At 42.9% G+C, this 24,466-nt stretch overlaps 1 protein-coding gene across 1 annotated transcript in view; it reads right to left on the minus strand.

The window, feature by feature from the left end:
- LOC119648626 overlaps positions 1-6,484 on the minus strand; it is an 84,258-nt gene extending 77,774 nt beyond the window's left edge. The window contains exons 1-5 of the mRNA XM_038050396.1: positions 6,252-6,484; positions 5,953-6,180; positions 5,708-5,881; positions 5,495-5,649; positions 5,307-5,436 (exon numbers count right to left, since the gene is read on the minus strand). Coding sequence (XP_037906324.1) covers positions 5,307-5,436; positions 5,495-5,649; positions 5,708-5,881; positions 5,953-6,180; positions 6,252-6,344 — 780 coding nt within the window. The 5' untranslated portion in view covers positions 6,345-6,484. The remainder of the gene's footprint in view (positions 1-5,306; positions 5,437-5,494; positions 5,650-5,707; positions 5,882-5,952; positions 6,181-6,251) is intronic.
- Between the last annotated feature and the right edge of the window lie 17,982 nt (positions 6,485-24,466).

The following is a 24,466-nucleotide window of genomic DNA, read 5'->3' on the forward strand; positions in this document are numbered from 1 at the left end:
CGATCACAAAGAACACCAGTTGTGGCACGCCACTTCATCCAGGTTGCGTTAATGCTTGAAGCAATTTCATAACGCAGTTCTCCATTGGCTGATAGCGTTGACCCGAGGTATTTAAATCGCTCAGTTCTGGGCAGATCACTGCCGCTGATAGTGATTGTGCCTGTATCATGGGGATCGGTCGTCAAAAAACGCTTTCTCTAGATCCAGAAATGCAATGTAAAGAGGGCGATGCTTCTCACGGTGTTTCTCCATGAGTAACCGCGCAGCGTGTATTGCGTCAGTAGTTCCGCAGTTTTTGACAAATCCGGCTTGATTCACGTTATTTCAACGATTTCGCGAATACGGTTGTCAAGAATGGTTGGTTTACATGAAAAGGAGAAATCCGTATTTTAGAAAAAGAGGATACACAATTGAGACTGCGAGAGTAGCTACGAAGAGTCGAAAACACGCTCATTATTTAAATTGTTTTACAATATTTTCGACTTTCGAATTTTCCCAAAATATTTTAAAAGCTGATTTTTGAAAAAAAAGTTGACTGACGGTTTCGTCCAGGGCAGAGGCAACTCATTAAACGTTGCCTCACCTTTGCCCTGGGAGCAGCGTGACCGAAAGTGGCGACAGGTGGTAATCACTCCATTTATATATAATCGCAAACATGCCATGAGTGCGACTTATATTGAAGTGTAATCCGTCGTAAGTTCAGACATAAACTAGGCCGAAGTACATTTTTGGCTTATTAGAATCGATTCGATGTCTGTCTGTCTATCTGTCACACCCGATTTGTTCGGGAACGGCCAGACCGATTGTCACGAAAATTTGTGAGAGTGTGTGGTCTGATGGTCCCTTTACATAGAGCAAGTGGCACCATTTTGTGTTAAGTTTAAGGATAGACTCCCCATACATGTAAATGGAGGGTGCAATTTATTTTACAGAATGTAGTCATGTGGGGTATCAAATGAAAGGGCTTAATTAGTGCTTTTCGAAACTGGCCCCACATTTTATATCGGGTGCAACGTAGGGGAGTGAGGGCTCACAATGTGAGCACCAAAAGATGTAATAGGTCTCGTTCTCAGAACCAATCCAACCGAAAAATCTGAAAAAAATCAGTGTATCTAAACGGTTCCGATATTTGCACAAATAGTATATTAGCATATTTTAGAAATTTAGCTGGAAACCCCCCTTAAGTTCACGTTAGAACTACAAAATTGCATTTGTATAAAGGACTGCATAAGACACAATTTGGTCAAGTTTGAAGAAAATCGAACCATTATTAACAAAGTTATAGAGGGTGAAACTTTGCCATTTGTTGTGAATTTCGTGCTTTTTACAACGTGTATGACGCCATTATCCCATATCAATTCGTCAAAACCATAACAAAGTGAGCTCACATGAATGGGGGGTCACGAAGAAACATTTTATTTTAAGTTTTTGGGTCATTTGTATAGCAAAATCAAGTATAAAATTATAATGAAGACTAGCACCTTAAGCTCCCTAATTGGCTCAAGAACCTCAACAAGCTGGGAAAAGTGGTATATTGGAGCTAGACAGGTCGCCCTCAACGCAGCTCACGCGGTTTAGGAAGTTCTGATAAATCCAAAAATATTATAAACTCCTTATTGAGTGTCGGCCATCGGTAGATAATTGACGGTCCATTTATTTATTTGATTCGGGACCCATATACGTCTGACATGCTACCGAAGGTCAATAAGAAACCAGCATACCCATCACCATCCCATTCGATTTGCATTATAGACAAGTTAGCAACGATGAAAGAAAGGGTCGTCTAAAATATGTTTCTCCCTAGCATAGAATCGGAGTGGCAATTTAGCTTTCATCAAGCTTATTTTGGGATTGACGCCATAGACGTGATTTTAAAGCTGGCTCGAGACGAGATGTCCTCCAATAAATGCTGTGCCGTGGTAGTATTGACCGTGAAAAATGCGTTTACTTTAGCCAATTGGGAAAGGACAAAAAACACATTGGGTAACACGAGTGTCCCTAATTACTTGACTTAGCTATTCTAGAGGTCCCCACGGAAAGGACACTCTTGTATGTTATGAACGAGAGACCTAAATATTGCATCGTCCCAATGGGAACAATACAGGGCGCAGTACTGGGTTCCCTCCTGTGGGGTGGTGTACAATGAGGTCCTTGCCCTTCCAGTGCCAAAGGAGGCCACGATAATCGATTTCGGGCATCAGCTGGCCATGCTTGTCGTCGCGAAATAACCTGACGATGTTGAAGTATACACCAACGCGCCATATAAGCATGGCTGAAAATGGTTGACTTTGATCTTGGGGAACAAAGCACAGACGCGGTCTTAATTACCAGCCGTATGAAAAGAAATACGATTGATGTTCGTATTAGTGGCCATATCAGCCCTTCAAACCCGGCTATTAAATACCCCTGGACTATGTCTATGAGAAAATGAGAAATATCAGCCTATCGTTAGCATGGATGAGGCCTCGAAGTCACACTACAGGGAAGACAGCATGTGTTATTACGGAAATGGTCCTAATGGACGTTCTATCATAGAAAGTCTGTACGAGAAGGGGAGAAAGACTCTATTTGAATAGGATGCAGAATACCGATAGGCGGCAAGGCCGAAGCTGCTAAAAAACTGGCAGCGACGGTGAAATGACCCGCACACTGATTCCCCGTATTGAGGAGTGGATTCAGTAACACGGCTAGGTTAATTACCGCCTGAACCAATTCCTATCAAGACATGCTTTGCTGGGAGTCGGCGGTAAAGCAAAAAGGAAAAAATGGGGTGGTTTTAGTGGGTAACAATCTTACACACTTCTACACTTCTCATTTGCTACACCATATGGCTACATTCTGTGAAAAAAAAATTTACACCACACACAAACTAGCACTATTAGCTGCATGTAAAGCCGCACACAGACTACATGTTCTCACCAAATTGCTTGACGATAGGTTCAGCCGTTTCCGAGTAAATCGGAAGTGACAGATAGACAGACGGGCACTTCACGAAGACATGCACCAGCGGCATTGATTGATGCAGAAGGTGTGGGGAGAAAGGACATCTTGCCAAGGAGTGCAATAGGGTCCCCAAATGCCTATTGTACGAAGGAATAACCGGCATATTGCCGGAAGTGGTAAATAGCCAAAATTCAGGAAAGGTGCTGAGGCAATGGAAAAATGAGGTTTATACAAATAAACCTGAATCATTGGAGCATCGTTCAGGACTTATTTGAGCAGACCACTTATAAATCTCAGATAGAAATTGCCATCATAAGTGAATCCTATAGAAACTGACTGGTCGAGCGGCGATCTTTTTGAAAATCCCTCAGCAAGAGACGGGCACTGACACATTTCAGAGATCTCTGCATGTGATAGCAATTCCTGCACTAGCCACGGACGAGCTGTTGGAGATCTTCAGCTGAATAGGTGACAACAAAGCTCCGGGCCTGGACGGCATACCAAACAGAGTCCTTAAGGTTGGCGTAAAATCCAGACCGGACATGTTCGCTGAATTTTTCGAGGGGATATTTCCTACAGTATGGAAGCAGCAGAAGCTGGTACGGCTGCCTAACGCTGGTAAACCTCCAGGTGAACCATCCTCCTATAGACCTATATGTTTTCTAGACGTCATGGCAAAATGTTGGAGGGGGTACTTTACAACAGATTACTCCCAATCGTCGAAAGCCAAGGAGGTCTTTTAGATCGGAAGTTTTAGTTCCGTAACGTCAATCAACCATCGATGCTATCAAAATGGTTATTGGCTTGTCCGAAAATGCAATTCACGGAAGGAGTTATACCAAAAAAAAAATTGCGTGGCGGTGACCCTGGCCAAGCAATGCATTTAATTCGGCCAATTGGAACCTTATACGAAAGTGCCTGGTGAAGATTGATGTTCTCGCCTATCACACAGCTATTGAGGATAGCTACCCGCAAGAACGGACGCTCTGGTATGACATCGATAATGGACCCAAGAAGTACGTTTGCTTCGCGCATGTCTCACAGGGCTCTGTACTGGGACCACTGCTGTGGAGCATCATGCACAATGATGTACTTAACCTTCCGGTTCCTTAGTTGAAATCGCATAGCATTTAGAGCATTTGCTGAGTTATACTCTTGCGAAGCAATCAGTGTTGTTAAGGCCTGATTAAGGAACACTGGACTGGCACTTGTGGAGGAAAAAACGGAGCACTTTCAAGAAGATCATCAAATACTTGGGAGTGATGATAGATACGAAGTTAAATTTAAAACAAAACGAGCAGTATACTTGTGACAAGGGATGTAGGGCTCCCTGGCAGGGATAATGTAAAACATGGGAAGGCCACGATATATAATACTTGTAGGGTACTTGTTGCCAAGATGGTGAGCTCGATCTTGCTTTATGCCACCCCTATTTGAGGAGAGGCATTTCGCATATCATTATAATGCTCATAAACTGAGTACCGTCTATAGTAGGTTGGCCCTAAGGGTGTGTTCTGCCTTCAGAACCGTCTCAGATGAGGCTGTATTCGTCATCTTTCGAATGATGCCAATTGACATCTTAGCAAATGAGATTACGAGCCTATAGAATTTGATGTTAATTTCCCCTTTGTCGCAAATGAAGAACACTGAAAGGGAGAGATCTGTGAATAGATTACAGGAACGTTGAGACCACTCGGAAAAGGGCGGTGGCACACAGGCTGATTTCTACCATCAAGAGTGGCTGTGGCGACAACATGGGAGATTATTTATAATTTCACCCAGTTTTTGACGGGACGTGAGGGTATCGAGAGTACCTTTTAAATATAATTGGATAATTCGCCCAATTGTTCAAACTGCAAGGGAGTCCAAGTAGGACTCAGAACACATATTCTTCCACTGTACGAGATTCAGGACGAGAGGAGATACCTAGAGGAAACTTTAGGTGAAGCTTTTATACCGGAAAATGTGATGAGGAGAATGGTAACATCGCAGGAGGATTGGGATGCGATAAAATCAATGATTGCATCAATCCAGAGCAAACTGCATAAAGTGGAAATGGTGAGTAAGGCGTGGTTATGAATTTTGGGTGGGGGTGGGGCTTTCCTAGGAAGATTTAGGCTTTAACCAAGGACTAGTGAAATGGATTATCTGTAAATGTTTTATACGGAAAGGCGTTGGTCATAACTCATAAAAATATCACTCATATGAGTATTCATGATTTTATTAAGGACTAGGAATAACAATCGATCGATTTTGTAAAAGCAAAGATCACATTCCTAACTTTTAACTTTAGAATTTTACAACTCCGTGAATTCTAGGCACTGAAAGGCGGTGGTCCACTTTCGAAAGAATTACTCCTAAACCTTTTCTTCGATACTGGTCCAATAACGAGTCATTTTTATTGGGTGTAATTGCTTATTTTCAATAATCCAAATCGAACCGTTTTCACACTGTTCTATTGCTGACAGGATGCATTTTGATACGTCTGCTGGGCTGTGAATCAAAGGCGAATATTAAGGTTTTTTTTTTAAATTTTTTGTTGAAGTTTTACCTTTGCTTGTGCAGTCGATCCAAAACTCGATATGCTACGTCTCCCATGTCTGGGAAGATTATTTTTTCCGTAAAGTTAGTGAAGAGTTGAGTTATAGTTGCACCAGGGCACAGGATTATGAATTTGATTCCAGCCTTTTCGAAGTAGATTTCATTCTAGATAGAATAAGGGTCATAAAGGATTAGGAGGACATTTTCGTAATCCTTGACTTACTGCAAGACTTCGAGTGAAACCAACTATGGCTTGTTTAGTGGAAGTGTATACAGGCATGAGGAATAGTGGATCCAGGCCTACGACAGATGACATGTTGGCAATTATACCGCCCCGACCTCCTTTCTCCTTGCTCATATAATTCATGGCTGCAAATGTAGAATTGATGATACCGCCCTTAAAGTGAAGAAGGTAAGTGAGACCGATTTGTATCCGAAATGTAGACCGTGCTGATTCAGGTTACTTACAATGTTAACCCCGATCGTTCGACTAACATCCAAATCGTTGAAGATACCCGCGACATTTACCACAATGTCTAAATACTCGAACGATTTCGTGATCTCCTCATAGGCTTCATCAATAGCTGTCTTATCAGCAACATCGGCTTTTATGAACAGGATATTTTTTTCTGGATACGTACTTCTCAATTGACCAATCCCGTCGACGTTTTCCAGGATATCGATGATAGCTACTCCCTGCAGTTGGGGTGGGGATCAATTAGTCTCAAGGGACTTCAGGGAGCGTAAGGATACTGATGCGAACATACCTTAGCGTCACTTTCGAGCAACCGTTTGCAAACTTCAAGACCAATACCACTAGCACCTCCTGTGACGACCACGCTCTTATCATTTAGGCTCATTTCGGTGAATTTGCGAAACACTTTGCGATAAACACCACTGAAAATATGACGAAGGTTGATGGGACACACTTTTGCTAAGCTGCTGGATGTACTACAAATAGGAACACAAGACTGCACGGACTGTCTTCTTCCTACCGCGATTGTTTCTTTTATACTCAGATGGATCACTGCGACTATACATGTGAGCTGTTCATTTTCCCATCTGGATAGACACCTCTTACTTGCAGTTGCAATCAATGCAACGAAAAGCTGATAGATTGTTAGGTGGTCTGTGGTACCTCAGAATGCAATATAGTGCAAACCAATTGGGTTTGGGGATTGTTTTACAAATAAAGATCTCTCTCCATGAATGGTAGGTACAACTTATATTAAACTATGGGTAGGGTAGAGGCAACGAGGGTTACTTGATTTGCGGTGTTTTTGTCAAGTATGTTTTTCAGAATAGCTCAATGGCTTCCTAGTAGGACACCTTAGAAAACCTTGCCAAAAGAAGCCAGCTAAAGATTTAAAATAACGCTCAGATATGGTTCCTTAAGCAATATACTACTAGGATGAGTTCATATCAAACCTACCCTAAATGTTGGTCTTTTACTCATTACTTGGGAAAGTTAACATACACGAATAATCAAAAATTTTTAAAATTCCCACACCTAAAAAATATTGATTTTTTCGTGTTTGTTAACTCCCTTTTGAGTCCACCAATATTATATATTGGGTTGGGGGAAAAGAAATGTCGTATTTTGTCAATAGATGGCGACACTTAAACATATCTTGTGTTGTACTTATTGCATCGAGTCATACTATACGGTGATAACGACAATCTGTACAACAAGTGTCTCTTTGACAGAACTCCGCGATGCTATTAACATAGTATGCTGGTCCCAAGCCCAGGTAAAGGATGGATGAGTTACAAGCCCCGGAGAAATGCTAAGGCGTCCAGCGCAGTCGACGCGGCAGGACGGGCCCCGGTCCTGTCGAGAAATGGGCAAGGGTTCTTGACGCATGGACGGCGTCAGGACGTAAGCAAGTTAGTCCGTACACAACGAACAAAACAAATACGTGTCTGCACGCTAACTGTTGGTACCCTAACTGGAAAGACCGAGGAACTCGCAAGAGCCCTTCGGAAAAGGCGCATTGATACCTGCGCTCTGCAATAAACTCGATGGTCTGGTGCCAAAAGCTGCGACATTGAACGCGAGCGCGGTAAAAATGGCTACAAACTTCTCTATTTTGGTAACCCACACACTCAATATGGTGTTGGTATTGCCATCTCAGAGAGTTTCCGTGATGCCATTAAATAAGTCGAACGATTTGATGATCGGCTGATGAAGCTCGCCATTATATCAGCTGATCGCACTATTCACTTCTTCACCGCGTACGCACCACAGACAGGTCGACCTGATGTCGAGAAAGATGCCTTCTGGCAACTTCTCGATGAAAAGACTTGTCACGTGCCTGCTGACGATTATATAATCATTGCCGGCGACCTTAATGGTCATGTGGGTGAAAAGGCAGACGGTAACAGGTGCCATGGGGGAAAGGGGTTCGGAGCGCGCAATGAGGCTGGCGAGTGTATAATCAATTTTGCGGACACCCATGACCTTGTACTTATGAATACGTCATCTTCCTACATTTTATAGTGGGAACAGTAAAACGCAAATCGACTATATTCTCATAAGACGCCAACATTTTACCACTGTCACTGATTGCAAAGTCGTTCCCTATGAGACCATCGCACCTAAACATCGGCCGTTGATTGCCTTCCTGCGAATTAAGCCACCGATAAAACAGCGTGAGGAACGCACTGGCCCACCGCGCATTAAATAGTGGCGATTTGGTGAGAAGAAAGAAGAAACGGTCTCACTCATACGATTGCCAACCATTACGAATGTGGAGGAATCATGGAACCACATGAAAGACACGATCCACAAAGCGGCCTCTGCAACCCTCGGGGTCACCAAGCCGGGTAAGCGGTACATCAACCGAGATATTTGGCTTTGGAATGATGATGTTGAAATGAAGGTCCGTGAAAAGAAACGCCTCTACCACAAATTTCTCGACGATAAAACGCTTGCTAATTGGCAAATTTATAAGAATGCCAACCGGGAAGCAAAGAAAGCGGTCGCTGTCACCCGAGCGAACCATTTCAAAAATCTTTACGATAAACTGGACACTCGGGATGGCGAGAGAGACCTGTATCGACTTGCTAAAAGCCGTGATGAACGCACACAGGATATCGAACACTTCTGTTGTGTTAATGACAAGAACGGTACTTTGCTTACCAACCGTCGAGCCGCAACGGATAGATGGCGAGAATACTTCGAGCAGATTTCAACTGAAGAATTTGCTCATCCTCCACTTCCACAATGATTGCCGACATTTGGAGCAGTTCCACCAGTCAGCGCAACTGAAGTCGAGGAGGCAATAAAACAAATGAAATCGGGGAAAGCAACAGGACCTGACGACATCGCATCTGAGCTCTGGAAAGCGAAGAGCTGGGACCCAACACTGTGGCTCAGTGAATTCTTTAACCGGGTTATTCAGGAAGGAAGAACACCATCTGACTGGCAAGAAAGTACCACTGTTCCAATATGGAAAAAGAAAGGTAGCCCAGCAGAATGTTCAAATTACCGTCCGATCCGGTTACTTTCCTATACCATGAAGATTTTTCAATGCATTCTTGACAACCGTATTCGCGAAATCGTTGAAATAACCGTGAATCAAGCCGGATTTATCAAGAATTGCGGAACTACTGACGCAAGACACGCTGCGCTGGTTACTCATGGAGAAACACCGTGAGAAGCATCGCACTCTTTACATTGCCTTTCTAGATCTAGAGAAAGCGTTTGACCGTGTACCATACGAACTCATCTGGTATGCTTTACGACAACACTTCGTGCCAGAAGAACTCGTGCACTGGGTCCAATTGCTCTACCATGATTCGAAAAGTAAAATTCGAAGTATGGCGGGTGTATCAAAACCGCTTCGTGTCTCTGTTGGTGTTCATCAAGGAAGCGCCCTCTCACCACTCCTTTTTGTTCTTGTTATGGACACCGTCACACGGGATATCCAACGCCCTGCACCCTACACACTGCTTTATGCAGATGATGTTTTCCTAGCAAATGATCTCGAGCAACTTGTTCAAAAATGGAATAATCGCCTGATGCAACACGGTCTCAGATTGAATCTAAACAAAACTGAATTTTTGACGACCGATCCCCATGCAACAGGCACAATCACTGTCAGCGGCAGTGATCTGCCCAGAACTGAGCGATTTAAATACCTCGGGTCAACGTTATCAGCCAACGGAGAACTGCGTTATGAAATTGTTTCACGCATTAACGCAACCTGGCTGAAGTGGCGTTCCACAAGTGGTGTTCTTTGTGACCGACGTATCAACGAACGTCTTAAATCTAAAATTTACCACAATGTTGTCCGTCCAGTCGTTCTCTATGGTTCTGAGTGTTAGCCGACTATAAAAGACAATGAACGGCGTCTTGCGGTAATGGAGACGAAGATGTTGCGTTGGACTAGTGGCGTCACACGTTTAGATCACATTCGAAATGAGGATATCCGCGATCGTTATGGGGTTGCACCGATCGTGGAAAAGTTGCGAGAGAGGCGTCTTCGATGGTATGGTCACGCAATTCGTGCAAACGAGAATTCACTTGCCAAGATTGGTCTGTACATCGAAGTCGATGGTAAACGACCAAAAGGCAGACCTAAATAACGGTAGCTTGATACGCTAGATGGGGATTTGAAAGCCTCGAGATTGCACCCAGATCAGGCATTCGATAGAGCCAAATGGCGAAGCCAATCATGACGAGCCGACCCCGCCTGTGAACGGGACAAAGGCTAAAGAAAAAGAAGAAGAAGTGTCTCTTTGACTGTGTTGTGATCGTACGTTTCAGCTCAAGTTATAGCGCGTCAAAGATGGAGACCACCAAGCAAGAAATTCGTCATATTTTACATTTTTACTACCTGAGAGGTAAAAATGCAACTAAGGCGGCCAAAAAATTTTGTGAAGTTTATGGGTCCGATACGGTAACGATTCGCATAGCACAGCGTTGATTTGATTGATTTCGTTCTGGCGTAGTGGATGTCGAAAATACACCCCGTACTGGTACGCCAATCGTCCTAGAAACCGATAAAATCGTCGAAATCATCCAAGTAGAGCGGCATGTGAGCATTCGCTCGATTGACCCAGGAACTGGGTATAGACCACAAAACCGTTTGGAACCATTTGCAGAAGATTGAATTCCAAAAAAAGGTGGATATTTGGGTGCCACACGAGTTGACGGAAAAAAATCTCTTGGACGGAATCAATGCCTGCAATGCACTATTGAAACGGAACGAATTCGACCCTTTTTTGAAGCGGATTGTGACTGGTGATAAAAAGTGAATTACGTAGGATAATCGAAAAAGATCGTGGTCGAAGCGCGGCGAGCCGACCCAAACCATCGCTAAATGCGGATTGACAACCAGGAAGGTTTTGCTGTGTGTTTGGTGGGATTGGAAGGGAATCATCCACTATGAGCTGCTCAACTATGGCCAGACCCTCAATTCGCTCCTCTACTGTGAGCAACTCGACCGTTTAAAGCAAGCGATTGACCAGAAGCGGCCAGAATTGGTCAATGGGAATGGCGTTGTGTTCCACCAGGACAACGCTCGGCCTCACACATCTTTGATGACCCGCTAGAAGCTACGGGAGTTGAGATGGGATGTCCTATCGCACCCAACGTATAGTCTAGACCTGGCACTAAGTGATTACCATCTCTTCCGGTCCATGCAAAACGGTCTTTGTGCTACTAACTTGGCCTCAAAAGAGGGCTGGAAAATCTGGCTGTCTGAGCTTTTTGTGGATAAGGAGAGGGGGTTTTATAAAGAGGGATAATGAAGTTGCCCTCTAAATGGCAACAAGTTTGCGAACAAAACGACTTAAATCGGATAATTCTAAGTATGTTAAATAAAGCGTCTAATTTCGATTACAAATACGACATTTCTTTTTCCCCAACCCAATATATTTCAGGTGTTAATTAGAGACAAGCACCAGATACACCATTGTAAATATCACATTTCCTGTGAGTTCATCTGCGGGATTGAGTAATTTTCAGATATCGTTTTCAAATCTAATGATGGGGATGGTGTTGCAGAGAATCTGTTCAAGCTTTAGGGGTAATTGTAATGAAGCGATGGATCAACCACATATGGTTTACAAGTACATGCCCTCAAAAAATATTATACAAAGTGGTTTTGAATACCATTATGCCACGATAATGTTGCACAACACTAACAAGAATCGAATATCGTTACTGGCGGCTGCGCTGTGATGCCAGTACTTTGTCTTAAATGAGAAAATCTCCATCTTCTGATGTTACAACGTACACAGCTTGGTGAGATGTACACGTTTGCTATTAATACTATCATTTAATCACTCTCAAGGTCTTTCTTATGGTTGAATAACGATAAAAGTTCAATTGGGTGTGTTGGGTTAATTAATTTAATTTTTAGGTCTTTCCCAGAATATGATTGTCCTGAAGGAATTGGTGGTGGTAATTTTTGGATAATGAAACAAGTGGTATTGATCATTATGTAATTCCCCAATAGGAGGGACTTTAGAGAGCAACCATCTTTTCGTAAATCCATAGGGTCCAGTGGGCATCTGACGACCTACATATGAAGATGATGTACAACTTGACACCGAATCTATAGAAATGAAACATTTCACTTTTCTCTTCATTGTACTCTAGCATTCCCGTCTTGATGCTGTCAATCGTGATCAGCGTTTGCATAACAATATCGTTGGAAATTGAACCCCAATGGAAGAGAACTAAACAAAATATAGTAAACTTCCCCCGCCCCCCTCGGATTGATTTTTTTTGTGTCAACTACCAACTAAACACCTCCCTATTGTCAGGGAACTAGCCAGGAATCGTTTGACACACGCCTTAGGGGTCATTCAAATCAGGGAATTCCTTTCACCAATAGGGGGAGAGAGGAAGAGAGAAATTGCTACTTCAAAGAGCCCTCCGCCATCCGGTTCTTCCACAGATCGAGTTATATCTTCTTCGCAACAAAAAGAACCCAAACATAATGCGCCATGCGACTCCATCTGCCAGAATTTCTCAGTCATCATCATCATCATCAACGGCCCAACATCCGGTATCCGGTCTAGGCCTTCCTTAATAAGGAACTCCAGATATCCTGGTTTTGCGCTGAGGTCCAACAATTCAATATCCCCAAAAGCTGTCTGGCATCCTGACCTACACCCTCGTTCCATCTCACGCAGGGTCTGCCTCGTCTTCTTTTTCTACCATACATATTGCCCTTATAGACTTTCCGGGTGGGATCATCCTCATCCATACGGATTAAGTGATCCTCCCACCGTAACCTATTAAGCCGGATTTTATCCACAACCTGACGGTCATGGTATCGCTCATAGATTTCGTCGTTATGTGGGCTACAGAATCGTCCATCCTCATGTAGGGGGCCAAAAATTCTTCGGAGAATTCTTCTCTCGAACGCGGCCAATAGTTCGCAATTTTTCTTGCTAAGAACCCAAATCTCCGAGGAATACACAGTAAGAGCTTTGACCATATGGTGAGACGTTTCGAACGGAAAAGTTTTTGGAAGCTGAAATAGGCTCTGTTGGCTGCCAACAACCATGTACGGATTTCATCGTCGTAGTTGTTATTCCGACAAATTATCAAGGGTCTCCAAGTTGTAGTCTCCTATTTTTATTCTTTTCGTTTGATCAGTGCGGTTTGATATTGTTGATTGGTTGGTTTTCGGTGCTGACGTTGCCACCATATATTTTGTCTTGCCTTCATTGACGTGCAGCCCAAGATCTCGTGGCTTCTGCTCGATCTGGATGAAGGCAGTTTGTATGGCTCGGGTGGTTCTTCCCATGATGTCGAAATCGTCAGCATAAACCAGTAGTTGGGTAGACTTAAAGAGGATCGTACCCCCCGCATTTACCTCAGCATCACGGATCACTTTCTCGAGGGCCAGGTTAAAGAGGACGCATGGTAGGGCATCCCCTTGTCGTAGACCTTTGTTGATGTCGAATGGTCTTGAGAGTGATTCTGCTGCTTTTATCTGGCCTCGCACACTGGTCAGGGTCAGCCTAGTCAGTCTTATTAATTTCGTCGTGATACCGAATTCTCTCATGGCCGTGTATAGTTTTACCCTGGCTATGCTATCATAGGCGGCTTTAAAGTCGATGAAGGGATGGTGCAACTGATGTCCATATCCGACCAGTTTTTCCACCGCTTGCTGCAGAGAGAAAATCTGATCTGTTGCTGATTTGCCTGGAGTGAAGCCTCTCTGGTATGGGCCAGTGATGTTCTGCGCGTATGGGGCTATCCGGCCTAGCAAGATAGCGCAGAATATCTTACAGACGGTACTTAGCAACGTGATACCTCTATATTGCTGCACTGTGTGATATCTCCCTTTTTATGTATGGGATAGATAATGCCTCTTTGCCAGTCGTCAGGCATTGATTCGCTGCCCCACACCTTGAGCACAAGTTGATGAACCACTTGGTGTAATTGGTCGCCTCCATAATTAACCAATTCGGCCGTAATTCTATCGGCTCCTGGCGGCTTATGATTTTTAAGCCTATGAATTGCACGGACTGTTTCTTCTATACTTGGTGGTGGCAGTATTTGTCCGTTTTCTTCAGTTGGCGGGACTACCAACTCGCCGATATTCTGGTTGTTCAGTATCAATATCAATATCATCAAAGCACTCAACCCATCGCTCCAATATGCCCATTTTGTCGGAAATCAGATTTCCCTCTTTGTTTCGGCAGGATGAGCATCGAGGTGTATAAGCCTTCATCCTGCTGATTTGTTGATAAAACTTCCGCGCCTGGTGCGGTTGCTCTCTGTAAGTTTCGAGTTCACAGACCAGTTGATTCTCCCAGGCTTCCTTTTTCCGTCTGTGAAATGGCTTCTCCGCTCGCCGCAGTTCTTGATAAGTCTCCGCGGTATGCAACATTCTTCCGTTCCATTACTAGTTTACATTCATCGTCAAACCAGCTGTTCCGACTCTTTTTGTGGCTGGAGGCAAGTATGTTTGTGGCTGTAATTAAGATAACATTCTTTAGGTGATTGTAACGATCATTTGTTGATGCTTCATCTCCAGGATCTCTATTGACTGCGGCTATTGCGGCATCCATTTCCCTCTTATAGGTGTTGCGAAAAGCTGTGTTGTGGATGGCTTCAATGTTAACTCTCACCTGATTGTCAGAGGGGATTCTGGGTGGTGTTGTTATTCGAGCTCGGAACACCATGCCAACGAGATAGTGATCCGAATCTATAATGGCCCTTCTATATGTTCTGATATTCATCAAAGATGAGAGGTGGCGGCGTTCGATCAACACGTGGTCAATTTGGTTGAAAGTGGTCCCGTCTGGAGAGGCCCATGTATGTTTGTGGACCGCTTTCCGCGCAAACCAGGTACTTCCAATAACCATTTCGTGTGACCCTGCTAATTGAATAGTCCGCGGTCCGTTATCATTTGTTTTTTCGTGTAAGCTAAGGGAGCCAACGTATCGCCTGAATACGGGCTCCGTCCCTACTTGGCTGTTAAAATCCCCAAGTATGATTTTAATATCATATCTGGGACAGGCTTCGAAGGTTCGTTCTATTGCTGCGTAGAAGGTATCCTTCTCCCACTCTGCAGTCTCCTTTGTAGGCGTGTGAACTTTAATGAGGCTTATGTATCGAAATTTGCATCGCAACCGCAGAGTGCATAGCCGTTCGCTTATGTTTTCAAAGCCAATAACATCAGGTTTCATTTTTTGCCTGGCTAAGAAACCTATTCCGAGCACATGGTTTACTAAATGACCGCCATAATATATGGTGTTGCGACTCTTCTCCGGGAAACGCTGTTACATCAGCCCTATATTGTGACAGGGTATCGGCTGGCTACTTGGCAGCTCCATCTCTGTATAGGGAGCGCATCTTCCATAAGAAAATGCGCAAATCGTTATTCCGTTTTCATTGCTGGGTTCGTCGTTGTATCATAAAATCCATCCAGTCCGAGGTTCCTGTTGTGGCTTCGTAACTTTGGATTTCCGTGTAGGGTTGTCAGCCCTACCCAACACCCAACCTGGAGGACCAGTTGGTACAATTTGTCCCCTTTTTAGGCGTGGGAGACTCGCCTTCATCTTTCTCAGTCTGCAGCTTTCGGTGAGAAAGAGCTCCCACGTGGAGGTGGAGGTAGGGTTTGGTAGTAGAGCTTTCGGTGTTGGTTCAGAAGGCGTTCTCCGGGTTTTATGCTCTATCGTGAGTACCAATACACGTTTCTCCCTGGGACTTATACTACCCTTTGACTATCTCAGATATAGCTTCGTTAAATTATAATATTCCTCATTTCTTACTTATATAATTTTTTTGTTATTTTTTTTAATCCTCTCTTCATTTTTGTTTAAATATCTCTCCTCTGAAGGCGTATTTTTTCCTATTATTTTTGTGATATATATTACTTATTTACGAATCTTGTATTCTTCATAAATACGAATTATTATCAATAGAAAAAAGAAATCTGCTATACTTAAAATTCCAATATCTTTCTTCCAATTCAACTGATCTAATCAATAGAGATCAACGCGAGCAGCTCTTTCGCGGCAAAGGAAAAGCAAAGGGACAAGGAACGTAGTCCCATTTTCTCACGGAAATTAATCTTAAGTTCTAAGATATACAAGACTAATAGTACTAATAATCTACACAACAAAATTAATTAGTAGTAAACTTATACCTAAATTCCGCATGCCCATCAGGGTGGACCAAATGTGTCCTTGCAACTAACGCATCACAGATCACTCCATTGAAAGCTGAACATAGGGATCTCTTTTGGATTAAAGTAGTCTCTAAGTCTACACACCATGGCGCATTTATTCTGTAAGTAGTACCTTACATTAAGTGCAAAATTACACACAATAATCTAGTCGTGATCCTTCATATGGTTGACCTTAGCGTCGATATGGTGTCTTCACTCTTGACAGCGCTCAGAGTCGCGGTGGTTTGGATGGATGATGTTGTCACTGCGGAAATGACGGCATCCTCATCTTGCATAGGTACCGCCTCCTTACTGTTCACAACAAGCGATCAAGGGACACATCGACGCCTGCGCTAGACACAGCCACTAAAAGGGTGGGGGTTGAATTTCCCGATTTTTTTTTTGAGTTTGGTGGTTAGAGCGCCCTCCCGCACCAGACGCATTTATTTGTTCGTAACGCAGGTGCTCAGAGGTGGCGGGGAGGAAGATAGGGCGGCAACCCTGTCGGCTGAACCAAAACCAAGTGGCCAGGGAGAACCTCCTCGTGGTGGCACCGGGAAACGCTGTATCACACTGGCTTGCCGGCCGTGATGCAGTAGGCGAATGCTCCAAGGCCTAGCAAGGGCGATCAGACCCGAGTCTGCACGGGGACTCATCTGAAGTGGCTTCGGTCACGAAACCTTACCAGGGGTATACTGGTACGATGGGAACCGGGGTAGCCCCTGGACTCCTATACTTCAGGAAAATTCCTGTCGTATCTGAGTACAGCTCGGTTGTTGCGGTTGGCCCCCTAGTTGGAGTTTCATCGGGGTTGTGGTTGATGCTCAAGCGAGAAGAGACCTTCGGGCCTCGACGTGGTGTTGCGTATCAACACGGGTGCCGTACTCCATAGTTCGGTAGAGATTTAGGTGATGCTTGCATCCACCAGTATGAATGTTAAGCCATGCACTTGGTATAGACTGGTACCGTTGTTGCTTGTCGCAGCGGGGCTCTGATTGTGGTCACAAAATCAATCCGTGCCTGAAGAGGGCCGTAGGATTAAGTCTCAAGACAGGTACCTACGTTAAACACCGAGGACTTCACTGTTCGTAACGCACAACTTATCACCAATAATCCGGGAACAAGATGTAAATTTGAAATTTTGAATTTTAATTTCAAATTGGAATATTAGACCTCAAAAGCACCCAGGAAAATTATATCGGCGTAACAGGTGTGGATTTTTCCCTTGAGGCAAAATACAACGGTCTTTCAGGCTGAAGTGTATGCGATTCTAAGGGCGACAACCTGGATGATTGACGAGCGGTTGAAGGGCAGGCACTTCGCAAACTGTAGCGATAGTCAAGCTGCATTGAGGGCGTTGAGTAGTACTTTGATCCCTTCAACAGTTCAGGAATGTAGGAATCGACTGAACTCTGTTGCTAGATTCAATACGGTGGAATTATTCTGGGTATCTGGTCTTGCTTTAGCATAAGAGGGTTCAATTTCCCCATGCCTGGACCGCAACCAGCGGTTGGGATGTCAGCAGCATTGGCTAATGCTGCTATGAAAAACTGGGAACAGGCCCCGCATTATGACAGATGGCTGAGCCCTAATGCTGCTAAACACACATCAATGCTGCTAAACTAAACAAATTGAACAAACATACAGTAAAGTTGGAAGGTTGAAAGGAATCGATTACAATGTACCACTAGGGTCTGAGTGCTCAGACCCCTTACCTTTCCCCCAACTCCAACACACATATACACAATCAGGGAATTCCTTTCACAAATCGGAGTAGAGGAAGGATCAAAGTGTTACTTCAAGGAACCCTCTGCCATCCGGTCCCTCCACTAGTTGAGTTCAATCTTCTCAGTATTTCTCTAGCAGTCTCGTCCGGACGCGGTTATTGTTACGAAACAAATAATTTTGGAAAAAGGGAAGGGAAAGGAAGACGGAGGCCACTGGTCGCGTAAATGCCAGAGTCAACTTCTCTTCTTATGTCATTTCTTCTTCTTCGGTGGTATCACTCCGCCTCAAAACTTCACGTCTGTAATAGAGTAGTTTATCCCGGGTGGGTTTAGTTTTGCTGACTCCTGAGTCAAGGCACGTGATTAAATCTCTGTGTCCTGACAGGGATGTAATATGTGAGAACCAAGAACCCCGGCCCATATCTCGACGAATTGCTAGTATTTGGGTTAGCTCCAGTACATGCCGTCCGGTTTCATATATTATCTGCCGCAGTGGGGCCACAGTTGTTGCGTACGTAACATACTGCCCCCCTGGTCAGATTCCCGGAGGATTATAGACGTGTGCCCATAGTTTAAGCATCTATAACAGTTGCTTTGGGATACCTAAATTCGTACTATACATATTACTGCTGTTAAGAAGTTCCCTCACTTCCACCACATTGAGTTTTTGGCCTCGAAAATTCGCATAGGGGATATTTACCCGGGCATTGGTTACCTCTGAACATTTATGCTTGATGTCCTTTTCTGTTTCGGTCTTTTTTGTAAGGCAGCAGCACATCTACCACATTTCTTGTAACGCAGTGAAATCAGCCTTATATTTGAACAGGGTCTGTACAGACAGCGCACGTTTTCTGAAAAAATGGACAAATCCTTTATATAAAAATAAAACTAGGTAGCTTGCTCCTACTACAATATATTTTAATAGTTAGTAAATAATAATAAAGAGGAAAACGTAAAAAGGTCCACATGCAGGTAGGGATAATATTATAACTTTTGGGTTGATGGCCATCAATTGTCAATAGTTAGTGGGTGGTGCGGTACCTATGTTTGTCAGCGAGTTTTTTAATTAGCCTCGATGCACAATTCCCTCCATCTATGTTTATCAATTTTGCCGCATCCTATTGCAATATTTCCAAGCTCTCCCATGCGTCCAAGGTGTGTGACTTATTCACTTGTCGTACCAGCTCGAGATTTGGCCTCGTCACAGAATGACTCTCCTCGATGACGTGCATCGCAACCGAAGAAAGCACCGTGTTGGCTCCTCGTCTTTCTCCCTTCTCTACTTCCTTTAGGTGTTCTTGGAACCTAGTCGTGATGAGGCGTTTTGTCTGGCCAATGTAGACCATCTCGCAATCATTGCAGCTGATCTTGTAAATCCTACTTTTTTCCTCTTCCGTTAATGGGTCCTTTTCGCTCCCTAATTGCCTTTTAAGGGTTGCGTCTCGGCTTGATCCGACCACTTTTATATTGTATTTCCCTAGGAAGGATTTTATTCTATAAAAGTCTTTGGATAATGGTATGCTCACCCATTTTGTATCAGCTAGAGTGCTTTCTTGCTCGAACAATGTTAAATGTTGGTTCTTCCATATCTGGTCTTGCTTTCTCTTAATCAATTTTTCGATTATTTCGACAGTGTAACCATTCTTGATTGCTGTATCAAGTATGAATATTCTTTCTTTGTGGAAGCCATCTTTGTTTAGGGGGTATGTGCAGAGACGGTGTACCATTGAATTGTAGGCAGCCATTTTTTGTGTTGCGGTATGAGTCGAAGTTGCTGGTATCGTTCTTTGGGTTGCCATTGGCTTCCTGTATATCTCGAATTCGAGTTTTCCGCTATTGTTTGTTACTCGTAGGTCCAAAAATGGTAACGATCCATGTTCTTTTTTTTCTATGGTGAATTGAATCTTCGGGTGTATCCTATTGATTTCTGTTAATGTGTTGTCGACCCTGTCCTTTTCAACTATGGCAAATATATCATCGAAATATCTGAACCAAATCCTCGGCATTATCCCCTTTTCTTCGATGATTGTTTCCACGTATGCCATAAACATTTCCGTCACCAGTGGTGACATTGGGTTGCCCATGGAGACTCCCGCTGTGGTTTTATAAAATTTTTCACGAAATGTGAAATAATTTTCACCCATGCATAGTGATGCCAATTTAGTGTATTGTCTCACTTTGGCCCTCCAATCAATTGTGTTGTTTAATTTATTCAGCCAAACTTCTAGTTGGTGAATAGCTGGTTTGATCGGAGTGTTTAGGAACAAGGATTTAACTTCGAATGATACTTTAACTAAAATAGTCCATTTCTTTGCAAACCACAATTTTTAGGTACACCGGAACATAGACTAGGTTTTTACAATCAATACTCGATAGATGTAATAATTAGAATTTATTAATTTTAATGAATTAGTAAGAGCAAACGACTATTTACACGTTAGAGGCAGAAGAGAATTAACTCGCTTCATGTGTTTCTTTTCTGCCCCTAACCCATGGCACACTTTTCTCGCTAGTCCTCCACTCCCGTGGCGAGCTCTACAAAGTGGATAGTTCCGCGCCATCCATTTGCCGCGCCAAAATACCATTATTTCGTTTGTGTTTATGTGCCCTGCTTCTTGTAGCTTGCTAGTGAGTTCACTCGTGTTCCTTATTGCGTATTTGCTCAATGTGTTTCCCAGGGCTGAAAATTCGTGGACTAACCATTTCGCAATTTTGAAAGTTGGTGAATTGGAGTCGCATTTCGTGTCCTCCCTTATGTATCTTGGGCTGGCATCTGATGCGCGGTAATGATGGATTTGGCATTCTTAATTTAGTTATATCTTTAAATATTGTACTGGTTTCTTTGAGGGCTCGATCTACGCGTTTGATGGACTCGGGCATCGGGTCCTTACGCAGTTCAAAAAAATTTCCATTTCTGAGTTTCAATGATACCGCGTCGTCGTAGTCGGTTTTCTCCATTATAACGACATTGTTACCTTTGTCCGCTTTCAGGTAATAGGCTTATATCTTAGTTGGCGGACCATTTTGAGATCGTCCTAATGCTCATTTAGTTTTTTCTTTTCTGTCTTTAAACTAATTTTTGATATCCCACTTCGAATCTCTTCTTTAGCCTCGCTGCTAAGCCATTTTATTCCTGCTTCGATGTTTACGATGGTTTCATCTAATCTAGTTGTGGCTGATAACGCGTACCCTAGTCCATTGTTCAAAACTATCAATTCTCTGGGGGTAGATTCTATCGATGATTTATTAATCACCTAATTTGCTAGTATAGGCAAGGGATTTTCCTTATGTATTCTGTTTTGTGTCAGCCGAGTCCATTTAATTTTATGCGTTTTCCGCTTCTTAGCTAACTCACATTCGAATGCTCTCTGGATTTTTACCAACATTTGATCTAGCGGGGCTCCAATTGATGTTGCTTCTTTGGCCAATTTTAAATGGGTGCTATATGCCTTTAAGTTTTGTTTTGCTTATTGCGCGTAGAGACCGGAAATCGTGATATACAGGGCCTGTAATTCCATGCGTTTCTTGACCTCCCCGGTTATACTACGATTAGATTTTATATGGATTTGATGGCATTTTGGTATTATTTGGTGAATTCTACATCTCTGAAAAAATTTAATGTTCTCCTTATTTCTAGCCAATGATTTCTTTAGCCTCAACAGGATGTCCTCCTTTGTTCTTTTTTTCTTTTCGGGTCCATCTTTATGCGTTCAGTCCCGTCCGAGGATCTTTCCGTGGTTTCGTAACAAGTAGGTTTTCTGGGTAGGGTTATCAGCCATACACCAATCTGCAGGAAGGGGTATCAAATGACATAGTTTGTCCCTCAATCCCTCAGCACAATTGCCACGGAGAGATTTCAGGTTTTCCTGTTTCTCCGGGATACATACATATTTAGTTACCAATAACCCCTATATGAGACATAGTACGTCAACCACACAGACACACCATCACTGTCGGTTCCTGACAACGTACTCAAACTCATGTCACGATTTTCCGTGGAGCTTGCACTCTTCCTCCAGGTTTCTATGTGTGAGCTCACTTTCGCCTTCTTAGTAACATGCCAATGGGAATCTAGTCCCTGCCCGGGGGAGGTTCTTAATTTATCATTGCATCAAGCCATAATACAGTGCGACTCAGACATGGATTGTTGGAAGTTTGAAACTTCTAAGTAACAGTAACAGTAGTGGTCACTTTCTATGTCCTCTCATGTAATAGCACAAAGAAAACATGGGCGCGGAAAAATTTCAACTTGATATTCGTATTGAGATAGTTGCATTCCTAAATTTTCGGTAAAACAAGCGAAAGTGAATTTCAACACGTCAAGTGACATGAAGTTTGTTAAGCTGTCAGCAGAAACAACGCTGCCTAAATACGCAAATTGTTGGACCGCTTCGCTTTTCTGTCCATTAATGCGAATAGGAACCTGGCGATGGCTGTTTTCAGTCCGATTTACAAATTGAGTAAAAGTAATCATTCTGGAGAGGCTGCAGAGGCTACGCAAAAAAATTCCACAGAGAGACCGTGATGGCCGGTGAGTTTGTTCCTTTTGAGCTATCGTGGCAGAAGGTCGCGGTTCAAATCTCATTCAAATCTCATTGATGGCAGAGGGATGTGTTATCATAATCGAATGTCGGATGTCAATCGACTCAGCTGTAAATGAGTACCTGAGTCAAATCAGGGTAACAATCTCGGACGAATGTAATGCTGACCACATTGCCTCCTACATTGTACTGTAGTGTACCATTGTGGTCTCGAAAGAAGTGCTCTAACACACTTCAAGGCCCTGATCCAATATGAAGTGTTGCGCCAAAAATTATTATTATTAATGATAAAGATGATTTCATCATATTCTGATTTCTTCACCTGCACAATCGCCGAATTATAAGACGTTTGTCACGGTTTACGTCACAATGCATTTTTTGTACTTTATGAAGCTAACGAAGCTCAGACGCTTACACCCGTTCGCAGCTATCAGCGGAACAGCTTTTTACTTTTCCGTAGTCAGGACCATCCCCTTGGAATGATAACTTCTACCACAAAATAGATAAGGGCACACAAACAACGAGATGGCCAGCGATTTGACTATTATTTGAGTTTCTAGCGTAAAACTGGTTCTGCTTCAGGACTAACTCGAACTTGGCTTTCTGGGCTCCATACGTCCTTGCAGTTCTATATTATTCAGGTCCGTTTCACTCTTTTATATATATATATATATAATTTATTGCCAATAATGTGTTACAATGTTGTTTTTTTTATAACAAAATTTGAAATTCAGAGTCCAGTTAAACTAACTTTACATCTTACGATTGCAAGTGTTGCATGCGCGCAATTTAAACTTTATATCATTATGCGTAGAGGAGAAGGTCTAAATGTGGCCCCCCCTTTTGTTTTTCGAGCATGAAAAGAAAAATGAAGATCGGCATGTCAAGTTTCATGTGCTATGCATTTCAATATTCTCCTGGTCATTGATTCGTAAGGAAAAAACATGATAAAATTCCATATATTTTTAACAAAATCGTATATTTCGACGTATTCAAAATTTTGGTTTTGATGTAAAGTGTGGGTAATATGGCACCCAGGGGGCCATATTGGAAGTATGAAAAATTCTTTAAAAAATATTCTCCAAAACTTTGTTAAGTTTAAGTAAAAAATAAACAATAAATTACCTTCTTTTCTTAAAATTAAGTAAATCCATTAATAAAAAAATAATAATGAACATAATAAAAACGAAATCAAGATAAAATACATATAAAATAAAGTTATCGGCAAAAATCGCAAATATAATAATCTCCTTCGTTTCCCGCACAAACGCAATGAGCCCATAAATTGCATCCCTGGCATTGAATCCACTCCTCCCCTTGTTGGTCATTTGAATACCTTGCATCACAAAATAAGCATTCTGCATCTAAGCTCGTTGGTATTTTATCATTTGAAAGTCCTTCGTCGAAGCTGTCGGATTGTGTGTCTAAATGATTTTCATCTGAGACAGTGGTTTTCCCTCCACGGCTACGACTTTGGATATTGTCAGGATTCTGATTTCCCATGAAGCACTTGATGTACCTGCCAGGTGTGTTCTATATGCAGAAGAAGTGAGTACTTTTGGTGTGTACGTTTTCGCCCTCGATTCGAAGTTTTATTTTTAGGTTTTGGTATTGGTTGAATAATTTCTGGTGAAACTATGATGTTTAACTGATGATGCAACAACTCATCTCTTTGCGATGCAGTCAAATTTTCCTGTGTGTTGCTCCCTGGGCGGTTTTCGGAAGTGTTTTCATCGTTATAAACTTGAGCTTCTGCTAAAAAATCTGCGTCAGAAAAAATCTGCGGATTAAAGGGGTAGATTCCGGTGACGCGAAATCCATTTGCAGCGATTTCTCCTGTTGAGCTTCGTAGATAGGCTCGACCAAACAATTCGGCGATATCGTAGGGTTTAAGCAACCGATCGGAATGCAACAAGAAATTTCGGATTTCTTCACTATAATAGGTTTTTAGTGCCCCCATAAAGGTTTTATCCAGGGGCTGCAATTTATGCGTGGTGTGAGGTGGAAGAGTAACTATTGTTACATAGTTCTCATGAGCTAACTCCAGAAGTTCAATGTTACGAGTGTG

This window comes from Hermetia illucens, chromosome 2 (assembly GCF_905115235.1).
Source record: "Hermetia illucens chromosome 2, iHerIll2.2.curated.20191125, whole genome shotgun sequence".
Taxonomy (NCBI): domain Eukaryota; kingdom Metazoa; phylum Arthropoda; class Insecta; order Diptera; family Stratiomyidae; genus Hermetia; species Hermetia illucens.